Source organism: Poromitra crassiceps, assembly GCF_964638095.1.
Source record: "Poromitra crassiceps genome assembly, chromosome: 19".
Classification (NCBI taxonomy): Eukaryota; Metazoa; Chordata; class Actinopteri; order Beryciformes; family Melamphaidae; genus Poromitra; species Poromitra crassiceps.
In genome coordinates, this window is record NC_139646.1 from 15,807,564 (window position 1) to 15,823,924 (window position 16,361).

At 42.6% G+C, this 16,361-nt stretch overlaps 1 protein-coding gene across 1 annotated transcript in view; it reads right to left on the bottom strand.

Moving 5' to 3' along the window:
• Window positions 1–16,361, bottom strand: part of LOC310793916 (integrin alpha-X-like) — a gene marked incomplete at its 5' end in the record, with an annotated part of 34,249 nt that overhangs the window by 7,735 nt on the left and 10,153 nt on the right. The window contains 11 exons of the mRNA XM_083655804.1: window positions 460–598; window positions 697–794; window positions 1,278–1,322; window positions 3,462–3,572; window positions 4,420–4,586; window positions 4,666–4,832; window positions 5,469–5,599; window positions 8,445–8,642; window positions 8,723–8,869; window positions 12,389–12,528; window positions 14,764–14,887. Coding sequence (XP_083511930.1) covers window positions 460–598; window positions 697–794; window positions 1,278–1,322; window positions 3,462–3,572; window positions 4,420–4,586; window positions 4,666–4,832; window positions 5,469–5,599; window positions 8,445–8,642; window positions 8,723–8,869; window positions 12,389–12,528; window positions 14,764–14,887 — 1,467 coding nt within the window. The remainder of the gene's footprint in view (window positions 1–459; window positions 599–696; window positions 795–1,277; window positions 1,323–3,461; window positions 3,573–4,419; window positions 4,587–4,665; window positions 4,833–5,468; window positions 5,600–8,444; window positions 8,643–8,722; window positions 8,870–12,388; window positions 12,529–14,763; window positions 14,888–16,361) is intronic.

Below are 16,361 nucleotides of genomic sequence, written 5' to 3' on the forward strand. Positions count from 1 at the left end.
AATTGGAAGTAATTGTACCTCTGTACTACAAAGAGACACAGCCTGACGAAAACCCAACGGTTGAAACGCGTTGCGGTATTGTTCTTGCCTGTATCACCTTCATGAAGATGTACTCTGTTAAACTCTTTGTAGTACACAGGTACAATTACTTCCAATTAAATTTTGTCATTTAAATTCCTAACAGCTCCTTTCTTCAATTTTTGATATTCTACTGTGCCTGCTGAGCTGTTTTGGTCCACACATTGTGTGTTTTTAGTTTAATTTGACCATTATTTTAGCTGAATATAGATATATTCAGTAGAATCAGGCTTTTGATATAAAATTCTAAATTAAGTTTACTTCAGGCAAAAAAAAGAGTAAAGAAGTTACTAAGGCATTATCTATTAACGCTCATGCTACAAGGTGTTTAGCATTGTTAGTAATAAACAATTGACAAGGATAATGTATTGTGTATGTCACCTTGTGATCCATCTTGGAGAAGGAGAGGCCTGGAGGATAGTGCAGTGTGAGGCTGGTGTTGTACGAGTCGTCACCGGGATTGGCCAGACTTACAGTCACATTGAAGTAGGCCTGGTCCACCACCAATAATGTTTTGGTGCTAAAAGGAACACACTAGTTCGCTTAAATCTGTCCATATATTTGATAATTATGATCTTAAAGTTATGATATTTCTGAATATTTGTCAGCTGTACGTACGCAAATTTGAAATCCACCACCAGCTCTGCAATGCGTTTCTGCTTAGGGACTTCACCACCACCTGGTACGGGAACTGTACCACCATGGACCGCAGGGCGCTACGGAGAGTGAGATGCGCGGCCCAGCACGTAACAGGATGTGAGTTGCCAGAACTGCATGAACTGTATAACCAGCGGTGCCTCAGGAGGTCTCTGAAGATCATCAAAGACACAAACCATCCCCACAACAGCCTGTTCTCCCTGTTACCCTCAGGGAGGAGATACAGGGTTCCAAAAGCACGCACAAATCGCTTGAGGAACAGTTTCTTCCCGCAGGCCACGAGACTCCTTAACATACACAAATAGTGTAGTAGCCGTACTGTACCGTACCGTAGCTGCTACCATTACGTATGTCTAATGTTTAATTCTATGTTTAATAAGGTATATGCTATTTGCACCTGTATGTCAAATACGTCAAATTTAAGATGTAGAAGCACGTCTAAAGTATGCACAAGACATGTGCACCTATGTGCACTGTCTCTGACTTGTCTTATGTTGTAAACGGAGTCCACAGCACAAGAATTTCACACGTGATACTTGTACCTTGAATCTTGAATCCTCCTTGCTACAGTTCCTTTCGAAGGGCACCTGTAAAACAAAGTTCTCATTTCTGTTGATGCCACATTTAAAAATACATAGCAAGTCTTCTAATGTGATTTCTGTCAGTGATGAATTGTTGATCAAATTTGGTCACAAAAGAAATTAAACAAAAATACAGAGCAAGTCATAAAGGATTAATGAATGAATACATTTTAAGACTAATAGCTATTAACTATCGAGAGTATGCAGGGTATCCGCGGGGTCTTGAAAAGTATTAAAAGTTGATCAATAAATTTAGGGAAAAGTAAGGCCCTTAAAAAGTCTTAATTGCTGTTTGAGAGATATAAAATTGTGTAGCTCTTGTGCTCATGGTGTTAATTGAGCATGTGATATTGTCCTATATCGATCACAGACCCCTGAATTGAATCGATATCGTATCGTAGTGGACTTTGTGATATCAGAAAATTTATTTTTGTCATAAGCTACGTACCTATATAATATTGTATCATGATGAAACTTGTGATTTACACCTCTATCGCTGATGTGACAAAAGTGGCGTTGAGGGTCTTGAAAAAGTATTAAAAAAGGTATTGAATTTAACTTATATACCCTGATATGGCAAATAGGCAAATCTCTCAAAATGTTGGCGTATTAATTTATTATCCAATATCTCTTTAGCGGTTGTGCCAACATTTATTTTAATAATTATTTGCATTCACAGTCTATCTCACCACTAAATATTGTTAATTATTACACGTCTTTGTTGAAGACTTGATTCTGATTGATCAATGACGGCATTCATTACAGAGCCTGTAATTTCTATCTTTTCCATTGAAAATGGCTGCTGTTGTTGTTCTGCTTCCCAGCGGGGAATCAGCGCCATCTCTGCTGTGGCTATGCGTGGAGAAACCCATAATTATTACAGAAAATACAGGCTCTGGCATGACAAAAACGGCTCAGAATTGGAAACTACACAATCAATAGGAACACGAATTGCCCGTAGCGACGGACAAAAACCTTCTTGTGTGAGGCAAGTACTGTTTTATTGTGATTGCTACGTGTATGAAGATGCAAGGCCATTTTTAGTGGAGCCTGCAACGCCATATTGGGGTGCTACGCTGAGACTCAGAATAAGAAACAGGCCGACTCTCGTGTCAAGGCTCGTTCAAACCATGCCCTCTTTGAACTCGAACTACTCCTTCACACGTGGTACTACAAACTCCCTGCAAACTTTAAACGGGGCACCACTTCAGGATGCTTCGCAGCGGGGTCCTGATTGCCCTGTCGGCATTCATTTCACAATAATATCCCTTAAATAACATAAGTCATATTCTGGTCTTCTGTTCTGCGTATAGATCTGTTCCTTTTCATTATGTGTAAACTAGTGCAGTGCCCGTTTAAAATGGCCCTGTCCAGAACGGGCTGATTGCTGCTTGCAGCTTTCTCGAGAACCGCTCATTCAAACAACTTCACATTCGACAATTGCAGTGCCCAGTCGCCCCACTGCTAAGTTTATTAATATTTGCACGTGTCATTTGTCCAAATTGCACCAAACCTGAAATTCCACAGCCTTGGGTCCTTCGGCAATACACCCGCCAAGTGTGAGGTCGACAAACTGTTCTCAAGATACTACTGGTCCCGCCTCTGTTGTTTTTCTCCTATGTGTGCGCTTCTTCTTCTCTCTCTGGCAGTTTAACTGAGCGGGACGCGTGAAGCCCCGCCCCGCTGTGATGTGACGGTGTTTGTAACAAACAGCCCCCGCTGCACTCAGACAGAGCTGAGCGGCTCGCTGTTCCCTTGGTTAGTCAAAGTTTATTAGTATATACAGTATATTGTAGTTTATTACTAGTGTCCAAATTGCACCAAATCCGACACTGCACTTCCTCGAGTCCCCAGCAACACACTGATGTTGATCAGACGAACGGTTCTCGATATAGGACAAACAAACAGACAGAGATTCCTCACATTATAGTATGATATTCATATCTTTGAAGTGTTTTTTAAAACTGAGATGTTGCGTTCTCAGTTGGTGACATGCTGATACCTAGATGTTACATGTTGATACTTTTTTTTATAGACCATCTGTAAAAAGAAAAAAAAAGAAAAGCAAAAAATCATTGGTTCACATACTGTATACTGTACTCTGTCCGTCAGCCTATATTCTGCTGCCTTAGCTGGTGTACGTACCTCAACAGCAGTCTGTCTGTCACTGTCCACATTCAGGATGGCAGTCTCCCTTTCAGGTTGGGAAAAATTCAATTTGATGCTGATGGGTGAAAATGTGTCTCTCACACATTTCTGCAAGGATGGAAAAAGATTAACAAGTGTTGAGTTTGGCCTCAACACCAAACTCTATTCTAAGCATATCAGTTGCTGTTATAATTACCTGTACTAAGAGATGAGTGACAGAGTTAGGACAAATTAAATTTAAGTCAGTCATGAAGTTATGCATCTGATCTTGGTGAGTAGTTTATATTCTGGTTTTCATGGCGGTCAACTGCTGAATAATATGTTAAAACTAGTGTCCTCTAGTAAGAGAGTGGCGTCAGCGGAGGACCAAAATGCAAGAATCATTAGCCAATGAACAGCCAGGAATTGGTCTTGCGCTACTTTTGCATGCTAAAATAAAACCGATAATGTACAATTTGATTCATTTCAAGGGATGAAAAACCCTTTCAAAGTACAACACTGTCTATTTTGATGCAACTCGACAGTGCTGCTTTTTTTACTGAAGAGTTCCACTTTCTACTTCCTGGAAAAAAACTGGTCCATTGGAGTGAATGGAGATGTCGGAACTCTTCTATTATACGGCTCTGGTTAAAACTACGTGGAATTTTACTTTAAGGTTCAATAGAGGGCGGAGCTTAAAGACAACAAATATTCATTTTGTGTAACCTTTTCATTTCTGGCCCAAACCAGTAACATGAGGACCAAAAAAACACCTCAAACCAGAACATAAGAGTTTGTCTGTTTGTGAAACACAAATTGGATGAGTCTATATACCAAAAAGGAGAGCTTAACTCAAAGTCCCAAAGCATACACTCTCGACTACAACTGATTTTAAAGTCATAATTCTGACTTTAAACTATTATATCTATCTAATGGTGTAAGGGATTTTCCCTCTAGAATAGATAAATCCTCATACCGGCATGCTGATGGAATGGTTGAAGCAGGTCTGTCTCTGTTCACTCCACAACTCTACGGTAGACTGAAGATTCCTTGCTCCCTTTTCGGATTCTTTGAAGGAACCCCGAACCGAGCTCTCTTCCAAAGTAAGGGTGTAGGTGATTTTCAGACTGGTGTTATGCGGCCCTGCAAAGGAATATGAGATCTTTCATTTGTCCAGAATTGGCGGTGAACTCTGAATCGCGTTATTTAGACAAGTTTCTACCTGCTTTCCTCTGGGTCTTCTCTACCATGTCAAAGCAAGCTGTTAAGTTAACCATAGGCAGAGCAGTATCTCTATCTCTCTTAGTAGCCAGGCAGTTGATTTCACCAGTCCTTATCTCCGTGGGTTCAAAGCGCAGATGAGCCGATACGTTAAAGACAGGCTTGGACCTGGAAGGCAGAAGTGGTTAATTGTTAGACCTTGTACCACGAGGCTCTTTGCTGTTTGGTTGTGTTGTACTGATGCATGAAGGAAGGGTGAAACTGAAAATTATTGGAAAGAGAATAGAGAGAACAGAGAATATATTTATTTATTTATTTTGACAGGACAAAGCAGTTTCTGTGTTGTTGTTTTCATCACCTAGAAATTATATTTGTCTCTCTATGAGCTTTGCCCATACAATATACTGTACATACCCAGAGGTGACTTGAGTCCCCGAGTTACAATTTGAATTGTTTGAGACTTGACTTGATGCATAAGAGAATACTTGAGACATGACGAGTTCTGGTGTCTTGGGAATTGATTTTGACGTGTACTGATGATGATGATGGCTTGAAAATGTTTTGAATGATTGTTTTTGAAATTTGTATGGAATGATCAAATGAATTAAAGTTGCAACTGATTATAGAAATCAAACTCATTGATGCACTTGCCAAGTTTTTATACTCTTAAAATGATATTGCATTGAAAAGTTGCACATATTGACTTGATATGCTACATGTAGACTTGACTTCAATCACATGGACTTGACTTGAAATTGACTCGGGACTCAAGCAAAGTTAACTCGGTCCAACTTCTGTACATACCTCAAGATAAGAGCCCCTCCACGTGATCCAACCACAATATCTGTGAGTCCGTCGTTGTCAAGATCGATTCTCCCGTCCACTGCCTGTCCAAAGAACTGAAGCTCAGGCTGGAATTGCCTTCCCATGATTCTCTGGAAGAACAGTTTGGAGTGTTGAAACATGGTTTGCACACCGCACGGTACAGTGTCACTTTGACAACATGCTGCAGTATAGTGTGGTTATGAGAGACCTGGGTGCTCTTTGAAAGCCATGAATACAAATATTTTTGGATTGAGGTTTTGTGCCAATATTAGATTTCAGCGTGCATACGCAGCTGCATGGCCTCGCCCCTATCTGTCTGTTTGTGTGTGTGTGTGTGTGTGTGTGTGTGATGTCACAATGCCTCTGACATCACTGATGATAACACAATTTAGGACATCACTGATGACATCATCAGTGGGACAGAAAGAGCCCTGTGTATGTGTGTGTTGTGCATGTGTGTGTGCACGTTTGTGTCTGTCTCTTGGTTGTGTTTCGTGTGTATGTGCATGTGTGTGCCTGTCTGTGTCGTGTGTGTGTGTGCGTGATGTCACAATGCCTCTGACATCACTGATAATGTCACAATTTAAGACATCACTGATGATGTCACAATTTATGACATCACTGATGATGTCATCAGTGGGACAGACAGACAGAGCCCTAGCTCCCATTTATATAAGAAGAAAGACAAGATAACCTTTATCCCAGATATGATGTCAGTACTTGCCCTGCAGCCCCCGTAATGGTAAACCTCCCTGTATAATAGCATAAGCTAAATCCTAATAGATACTGAGAATAAAAGGGAAAGATGAATTTCTAAAAATGAAGGAAATTATCTCGGACTGATATCACAATTTAAATTTTCTATCTGAAGGGTGTAGCGTAACATCACTGACCCCATGACATTGCTTCTTTAGTTTGATACATTAGTCTTCCTGTTGAAATATATTGGGAGTATTGGAAGAGTGGGACATAATGCGGCAAGAGATTATTCAAAAGTAGTATAAACAATGTTTATAATAAGTAATAACATATAATAATGATATATCAGTTACAGAAATGTTTTTTTTTATGGGATGGGTAGTAATGTAAAAAAGTCTGGTTTATTGGTTGGCATTTTTATGCCTCCGCCGGCGAAGCCAGGCCGAAGGCATTATGGATCCGGGTTGTCCGTCCGTACGTACGTACGGCCGGATGTCCGTCCGTCCGTCCGTACGGATGTTTGTTAACGCGATATCTGAGGAACGCCTTGACGGAATTTCATCAGATTCGCCTTAAACATTCACTTAGTCTCGAGGATGATCTGATTAGATATTGGTGGTCAAAGGTCAAAGGTCAAGGTCACTGTGACCTCTCGAACGCCATTTTCAAGCTTGTTAACGCGATATCTGAGGAACGCCTTGACGGAATTTCATTAGATTCGCCTTAAACATTCACTTAGGCTCAAGGATGATCTGATTAGATTTTGGTGGTCAAAGGTCAAAGGTCAAGGTCACTGTGACCTCTCGAACGCCATTTTCAAGCTTGTTAACGCGATATCTGAGGAACGCCTGGACGGAATTTCATCAGATTCGCCTTAAACATTCACTTAGGCTCAAGGATGATCTAATTAGATTTTGGTGGTCAAAGGTCAAAGGTCAAGGTCACTGTGACCTCTCGAACACCATTTTCAAGCTTGTTAACGCGATATCTGAGGAACGCCTGGACGGAATTTCATCAGATTCGCCTTAAACATTCACTTAGGCTCAAGGATGATCTGATTAGATTTTGGTGGTCAAAGGTCAAAGGTCAAGGTCACTGTGACCTCTCCAACGCCATTTTCAAGCTTGTTAACGCGATATCTGAGGAACGCCTGGACGGAATTTCATCACATTCACCTTAAACATTCAATTAGGCTCAAGGATGATCTGATTAGATTTTGGTGGTCAAAGGTCAAAGGTCAAGGTCACTGTGACCTCTCAAACGCCATTTTCAAGCTTGTTAACGCGATATCTGAGGAACGCCTGGACGGAATTTCATCAGATTCGCCTTAAACATTCACTTAGGCTCAAGGATGAACTGATTCCATTTTGGTTATCAAAGGTCAAAGGTCAAGGTCACAGTGACCTAACAAATGCCATTTTCAAGCTCGGTAACGCCATATCTCAGTAACACCTTGACTAAATTTCTTCACATTTGGCTCAAATATCCAATTCTGCAAAGAAACGCCTTGATGCAATTTCTTCCAATTTGGCTCCAACATCCACTTGGACTCAAGAATGAACTAATGGCGGAGGCATAAGTCCGCGTTGCGGTCGTTCTAGTTATTTATGCGCTACTGATAGATGATGAGGTAACCAATAAAGATACGCTGTCTTCCATGAAGTTGAAGTCATCGGATTTTGATTTTGGGGTACAAGAAAATACAAACTTTGAATATTTTTGGCATTTATTTTTAAAAATGGAAAATTAGGCAGGTTGAACTTTGCTTTTATAGACTGCCACTCCTGAAGATGGTTGAGTCAAATCATATGCGAGAATGACTTGCCTATTTCTGATTTTTACATGTACAGGACCATCTCTGTAGTCCAGCTGCTGCTGCTTACTTAAAGGGACACTCCACTGAAAAACAATGCTGATTTATTTTGCACATAATCTCACACACACAGGAAATCTGTGAACAGTTTTGCAGACATTCATTTAGTTTGACAGTTATCCAGAGATGATTTGAGTTAAGTTGTGGACCAGTGATGTGAGATTCATGTACAAATGACATCACTGGTCCACAACTTAACCCAAATCAACTCTCAATAACTGTCAAACTAAATGAATGTCTGCTAAACTGTTTACAGTTTTCGTATTATGTGTAAGATTATGTGCAACATAAATCAGCATTGAAAATCGGCGGAGTGTCCCTTTAAGCTAGAGCTCCTCTTGAGCCCAGCTAGAGAACCTACATGGTCCTTTGTCTTTTCTCACCTGGCTGGAGGTGCTTCGTATGCCTCTGTGTTTGTCACCGAGGTAGATGTACACAGCCCCCTTGTGCTTATCCTCAAGTGGAGCTCCGACGGCTACGTCTCGGAGACCATCTCCATTCAGATCCGCAAGGGAGGAGATGGCGGTGCCGAATCTGCCCCGAGACGCCACAGACACCGTCATCACACTTTTCAGTTCCAGCTGTGGGAAATGAGAAGATCAGTTAAGGAAGATGGTTCATGAAGGCACAACATAAATAGCTCTCTGTTATCAAAGCCCACCTCATGCGTCAGAGTGTAGACTGAAATTTGCCCTTCTCTCCTCTCCTGAGCCTGGTGAAACAGCGGTGCACCCACGAGTACGAAGTCCGTGTTGTTGTCTGAGTCCACATCCACTGTGCAGAGCTCTGCCCCGAAATAGGAGCCAATCTGAAAATGTGTTGGATACAAATGAGAATTTAGAGCCTTGCAAGTTCCCAGCGAGCACAAAACGTTTTTTTCAACGTTGATTTTTAGTTTAAATCTGGGTGATATTGGATTTGAACGTCTAAGACCTAATTTCACCCTCTTTTCAACCGGCTAAAATGCGGTTACAACGTCAATGTGTAAAAAAACACAATTTGGTTAATCATATTGTTAAAACATTTGTTGTAGCTTGGAATAGAGACAATATTTATAGTGTGTGAATTGGCATTTGTCCATTTTATTGTGTAACAGAGTTGAAATCTGGTCTACACGAAAACTACATTTCAACGCATTTTATGTCACATGAAATATCATAAATATGGGACTATATAGGCTATGTGGTGCCAGCAAAAAGCTTCCAGGACACAACTATGGTTAATAGTTTAGCGCAATACTATAAAATAATGAATTGAGTTCCTGCAGCAACGCGCATGCGCAAGTACTTAGTCGCTAGCTACTAGCTGTGACTGACCAGACCAAAGCAAGTCTGCGGTCTGCACCAAATGCGGAACGAGGTGCTCTGGGCACGCTATGTTATTGTAACAGACTGTATACGAGGCTCTGTGTACCCCCTGCGTTTCTGGTGTTAAATGAAGTTAACCTCTGAAGCGTACAGCCTACAGACTATAGATGCACACACACACAACATCATTTTAGTCTGTTACATAATGTAATAGTCTCGAACACATCACATAAAATAACTTCAATCATGAGAGGCCAGTTGGTAGGATTTAACAAGCTTTATTTAGCAATCGGCATGCATGGCAAATACTTTGGCGCAGGCGCATGACTCCATTAGCCAGTGGCGCTGCTCTTGAGGCAAGAGGAGGGCATCTGCATAGGCTAGGAGATCCCCCCCCCGTGGGGGATCAGGAGTCACGACTCGTTGGTGGCGGACTGGGGAGGTGGGTGGGGCAAAACAACGCTTCGGAGGACGGCTTCAGGAAAATGGACTGCCGTGAAGCTAGCTGCTGCTATGATCGGCCAGAGAGAGAGAGGTGACGTAGAACCCTTGCTATATATATGAGAATTAACTCACGTCATATCTGACGTCATTACAGACGTCATACTAAGACTTTGACTGACCACGTCATACTAGAACTTGACTGACGTCAGGGGGTGATCGGATTAGATTATGCACGAATGGCCTTCTGCTTGAAATATGGTCTAAGACCTCACTTGTCCTCCCGATCGTTGAGCCTGTGGTATCGTACAATCGTGTAGTATACAAGCTGTGTGCGAAATAGAGTATATATGTGCCCGGCTCCCTGTATAATATAAGTAAATGTATAGCTCACAACATAGAGTGCTGTGGCTTGAATGTGGGAGAACGTGTGCGGTGCTGAATTTATAATTTAAGATCCTGGTGAAATATGGTCTAAATGTGAACACGTCTGCAAATAATCGGTGAAAAAACTTTCACTCTTGAACCTTTCTTGCACGTTTTTTCAACGTTGACCCTAAACGTTTTTTAAACGTCTTTTCAACCTAAAAATGCGTGCTGGGTTGAGGTAGGATACCAGAGAGCACTTGCTTTATTCAGCCTGAACAGTTTAAATTCCTTAATCTAAGGAAGTACTGTGGTTTCCTCTCTGTAGCCACAATAACATTTTCTTTGCACATAAGAGCCCCATGGGTTTCTTTTCTTGAAAGGTGCTACAGTACATGTAGCAATGCATTTTGACTGAATCTTTCCCACATAAACATTATTTTACTGCTGAGCGATAATTCAATATTATCGTTTATCGTCTTTCAGTGGAATCATATTGTGATGATATGAAGCTATTTTAATACCGTGACACATTTCTGCTGTCTAAATTGATGATGGCAAGCACATTTTACTTAGAAACTCTGCTAAAATGAGGAATGGTAAGAATCATTTATTTTAACATTTTGGTTCAATTAGGTGGACATTAATTTGATTATTTAATGTGATTTTGCATACAGTACATGGACTAGATGGATGGACATGGACTGGATATCGTATAGCCTATTGATATAGAGAAAAATGCGTATGATTATCATCATATTGATTTCAACCATATCATCCAGCCCTACATTAATTACCATAAAGAAAGTAGATTGGAGTTGAGAAGATTGGCAGCCTCTCCTGGCCTCTACACTGCACTTTACATTGTGTGCCGCTGAATCAGATTTTGTGAGAACTCTGCTGGGTTACTTTACACTTACAGCACAGAACAGGGAGCTGAGAGTGAGTGAGCACAATTCTGTTCAGCCACAGCTATGCCATTTTATGTGCGATTGGGCTGAATCTTTTAGGAAGTGTAAAGAGCACCCCTGCGGATTTTGAATTAGGTCATTAGGACTGATTAAATGGGCAAAAATGCCTCATCGCAGGTTCAGCACCATGGAGAGCTCCAGAGTTTGAATCAGCCAGTGAACTCTGTAGCAGCACACAGGTGAGGTGAGCTGAGTTGTAATCAGCCACTGAAGAGGAATAGAAAGGCCTCTGGGGAGAGAGAGGAGAGACTGCATGGCAACTCTGTGAGCGAGGCCTGACTAAATGGCCGGGTGTTCCGCTAGTTGATGGAGTTTCACTGAGCACCTTGGACATGAACCATTTTCTACTGCTGCTTATTCACCTTATGTAGAAGAGACAGTCTGGCTTGAGAAACTAACAGGAAGTGTAAACACAATCGGAAATTCTGATTGTGTTTACACTTCCTGTGACTCATAAACCTAGTCTGACTCATACAGTATGTGAGTCAAACTAGGTTTGAGCAGGTGAATCAGACTAGTTTGAGCAGATAAAACATTTTGAACAGGAAGCTGTGACACAATGGATCAAGTGGGCGGGACTACATACGGTGAATAGGGAAGGCTCAGCCTCTGCACACCGCAGGCTTGTTGTGTTGGCTTCTTTTATAGACAATCAAGATCACTTTGAGTTCAGCATGAAGGCTCTTTACTGGAGCGATATTTGCAGTAGGTATACGAGCCTGAGTCACAGTTACACTTCAGCCAACATGTAAAGTTAACCCGGAACTGATCCTAGCCCGAACAGCCAACATGTAAAGTTAACTCGTAACTGATCCCCGAACAGCCAACATTTAAAGTTAATCCTGACTGATCCTAGCCCGCCCCCGTCATGCCAAACTGACAACATTACACCGCAAGGCTAAACGATGAGAGACAGGTAGCTATATATTTTACGTCATCTACATCAACATGGCATAAATGTGTTTTTTATATTTTAAAAAGGGCGTCAAGTAATGGTAGCCTTTGTACGTGTAGTGCACGCCACAGTGTGACCGTCTGATCACACAACCAAATAAGTAAGAGTTTCGTAAGAGAGAGTCCGACTGAACTATTATTAGACGTGGAGACAACGACACCATCTGGCCATCCGCCTCATAACTTTTGGCATCTGATGTCACGTCACCGTCTGAACGATGTTTGCTGGGATGGTTTGCAACTTTTTATGGGTGTGCGCTTTACTGAATATATATTAATTTTACCAACCTGTGTCCCATTGACTCTTTGTACTACAGTCCAGTTGTTGCTGTTGTTGAAAAGTACCACCTGTCCTGTGTGCTGGAATCTCGGTGCACCAGTGAAATACAGAGGCATGTTATTCTTCTCTCCGGCAGAAAGTGAGTATCCTGCATTGACAAAATCAGTCTCAGATGGCATACAGTCTGCACAGACACTAAACTCATAATCAGTCTCAGAGGAAATGCTGCCTGCACAGAATCTTCACTCACACAAAAAAGAACTATTAATGCAACGATGCGGGTGTCAAACTTCTGCCTGTGCTCCTTTATCACACCTCTATATATGTGCAGTGTTTATTCTGTTTCATTTTCAAAACTAGAACTAACGGTTGTGTGCCTCCAGCAACAAGTCAAGTTGCAGTCTACATCCATGTCGGTCCAGACTCATACAAGCACAAATACCTTGAAGCCCATGATGGCGCAGTGGTGTGGCCATTCAGTCTACCCTAACCCTGCCCCTAACTGTAAACCACCCACATCCCCCTAACCGCTCCCCCTACCTAGCCCTCAAACCCCAACTCTCTATGGCCGTCCTATCCCTAGCTACAGCACATTTTCCCTAGCCCTGCCCCCTTACTGATCATGCCCCACTCCTACCACCCACATCCCCCTAGCCACTCCCCCAACCGATCCCTCGAAATCCCAACTCTCTACGACCTTCCTATCTGTAGCTACGGCCCCTTTTCCCCAGACCTGCCCCCCTTACTTGACCCCCCACCCCCTCCCACCACCCACATCCTCCTACTCCACCGTCTACCAACCCCTCGAACTCCAACTCTCTATGACCTTCCTATCCTTAGCTATGGCCTGTTATCCCTTAAAGGAGAATTTCGTTTTTTTTTAACCTGGACCCATCTCCTGGCATTAATTATGATTTGGCCACTCACACAGCGATCTCCGCGGTGTTTCTGGCCGTGTTTCTATTCGTTATTTCGAATCCCACATAGGTTACGCCAAACCCCACATAGGTTACGCTAAAACCACCACCGCAAAGCGTCCTACCTGTACTTGGCCAGTCGGCAGGAAAGTATCGCGGGACTTCACGAGACTTGGTGACCGAGATCACGTTTGAGGTAATTTGATCCCTGTGCGACTCCAGGAAACAGCCTTTGGCGAAATATCACTCTGGTGGTTCTTGAGGGATCAGATTATGACGATATTTGGCGAAAACGGGAATAAAAATAGCTATTTAGATGCAGGAAAGACAGGCTCACACTTGGCCCCAAATCAGCTCCATTTTACAACTGACTTGGACGCTATTGATCTCAAAACAACGCTAGGATGGCCAGAAACGCCGCGGAGATCGCTGGGTGAGTGGCCAAATCATAATTAATGCCAGGAGATGGGTCCAGGTTAAAAAAAAACGAAATTCTCCTTTAACCTGACGCTGCCAGATGGATTGGTTTGCTTCACATTCAATACCGCCCCATCTGGCGGAGTCAGGTTAATTTTCTCTAGCCCCACACCCTTTCCCTCACCATGCCCCCTGCCGCCAGCCATACCCCCTAGCCACTCCCCCACCGACCCCTCAAACCCTACTCTCTATGACCGCTATGGCCCCTTCTATCTGGCCCCTCCCCCTTTCCTTGATGGAATGGACAGACGGACGTGAAGTCTCAGTGACCTTGAAATTTGACCTTAGATCACCAAAATCTACTCAGTTCATCCTTGAGTCCAAGTTGATGTTTGAGCCAAATTTGAAGAAATTCCCTCAAGGCATTCCTGAGATATCACGTTAACAAGCATGGAGCGGATCATCGTGAGGTGACCGTGACCTTGAATTTTGACCACCAAAATCGAATTGGTTCATCCTTGAGTCCAAGTTGATGTTTGAGCCAAATTTGAAGAAATTCCCTCAAGGCATTCCTGAGATATCACGTTAATGAGCATGCAACGGATCGTCGTGAGGTGACCGTGACCTTGCATTTTGACCACCAAAATCGAATTGGTTCATCCTTGAGTCCAAGTGGACGTTTGGGCCAAATTGGAAGAAATTCCGTCAAGGCGTTCCTGAGATATCACGTTAACGAGCATCGGACAGACGTATGGACGGATGTACGGACTTATGGATGGACGGATGAGCAACCCAAAAACATAATGCCTCCGGCCATGGCTATCGCCGGTGGAGGCAGAAAAACCAATGTACTGTAGCATGTGAATATGACGGGTTAAGTGGATGAATTGGGAACAACAATGTACACACACGGGTTGTGATTCACTGTTATAGTACTGTGACTAGATTTGATCCATAATTTAGAATGAACAGTAATAGAGGCTTTCCAATCCCTTTAATAAGAAAATAGTTAGGAAAGAGAGAGATGTTATGATGTTCATGTTGATTACCCATGTAAGAGTCTTCCTCCATGTTTGGATCCTGAATTTGCCGTCCTGCTGAAGGTGGAGCATGGTGCTCATAGAGAGATCCTTTCCACCTGTTTGTCCCCACTGAACCCAGAACCAACGTATCCTGTTGAGAGACATGCTTACACTTAGATCAGCAGATCTGATTAGTGCAGACTCCTGCAGAGTGTTGGTGTAGAAGAAAGGTGTCATGTTAGAGACCGCAGAGCAACTGCCGAATCCGACCTGCTGCTGTCAACACAGCAAACATCCTGGTCAGCTTTTGTTGCCTGGTTGGTTTCTAGTGTGTCTGGTGCGTTGTTCTGCTTTCTTCCTGTGTTAGTCTTACATCATTATGTTCTGCATGACCATGATATTAATGATTGTTGATCACTGATTAGTTAGATCTAGTTAAGCTTTTTTGCTATAAGGTCCTTTGCGACATGCAAAGCACTAATCTTCATGTGTTGATTAATTGCTCCTGTATTTAGCCCCGTCTGTTGGATCATTGTTTGTGTATTGTCTGTTGTGCCTGTAGCCCAGCCGTGACTTTTGTACGTTGTATCCTGCCCTGAAATATTTTCAAGTAAATCCTTTGTTTGCTCCTGAAATCCTGTCTGCCTGCTACTGTACGTTGTCTGCAGCTCAACACATGCACTTGCTTCCAGCAAGGCAGGACAAACAGGGAAGAATAGTTCCTAAAAATAATCACACCCAGGTGGTGAAGTAACCAATTACGGGCTCAATACGGCACACCGCTGAGCTTTGTTAACAAGTACAAGTCACGCCAATTCCAATGGTGCAAGCTAATCTGTGTGTGTGTGTGTGTGTGTCGCATTGATGAGCTGCCCCCTCTTTGTGCATGCGTGTGTGTGTTCTCTCTCTCCATTCATTGTCAACCTCGCTCGACCATTGAACCCCTCTCTCTCGCTCATGGAGCCAGGGGGAGGGGCCTAGGCTACATCCTCTCATGCTACACACAGAAGGACGGACACTCAGACACACATATCAGGTATAGAAGTAGCCGTGCCCGTGACACACAACTACAACTAGGGAACTAGGGAACCTTTGTAGTTGTGTGTCATGGCTAGTATAGAAGCCGCTGCAAACATGTGCATACACCATTGACACTTAATATAATACACTCATACAACTGTAATCCCTCTCAATCATAATACTGTGCTATATTTTGACCCGCTAGATGTGTGTGGCTGTGTGAGTCTTCCCTCTGCCTGTATTTTTGACATGTGCAGAGGTGTTTATTTGTGCTTTAGAATGCAATCAATGTGAAAGCAAATCACAAAATAACTTAATTCCTCTGAATCACCAGCTTTCTTGTCTGGCCAGCGCACTCTCTCTCTCTCTTCATTCACTCTTGCTCCATCCACTCTCCATCGCTGGCTCGTGGAGGAGCCAACTTTGAGTGTTTATATAGGCCTACATGTCTACATACATGTTTACATACATGTTGTGTTTACAAGCAGAAACCCACAAATCCTGCATAGTCTGGCCAGCAGGCCTTTGAATACAGCCTAATTAACTCATATATTTTCAGAAACTATTGTCTTATATTGCTGAATACTGTGTTCTCTTTCATTTGG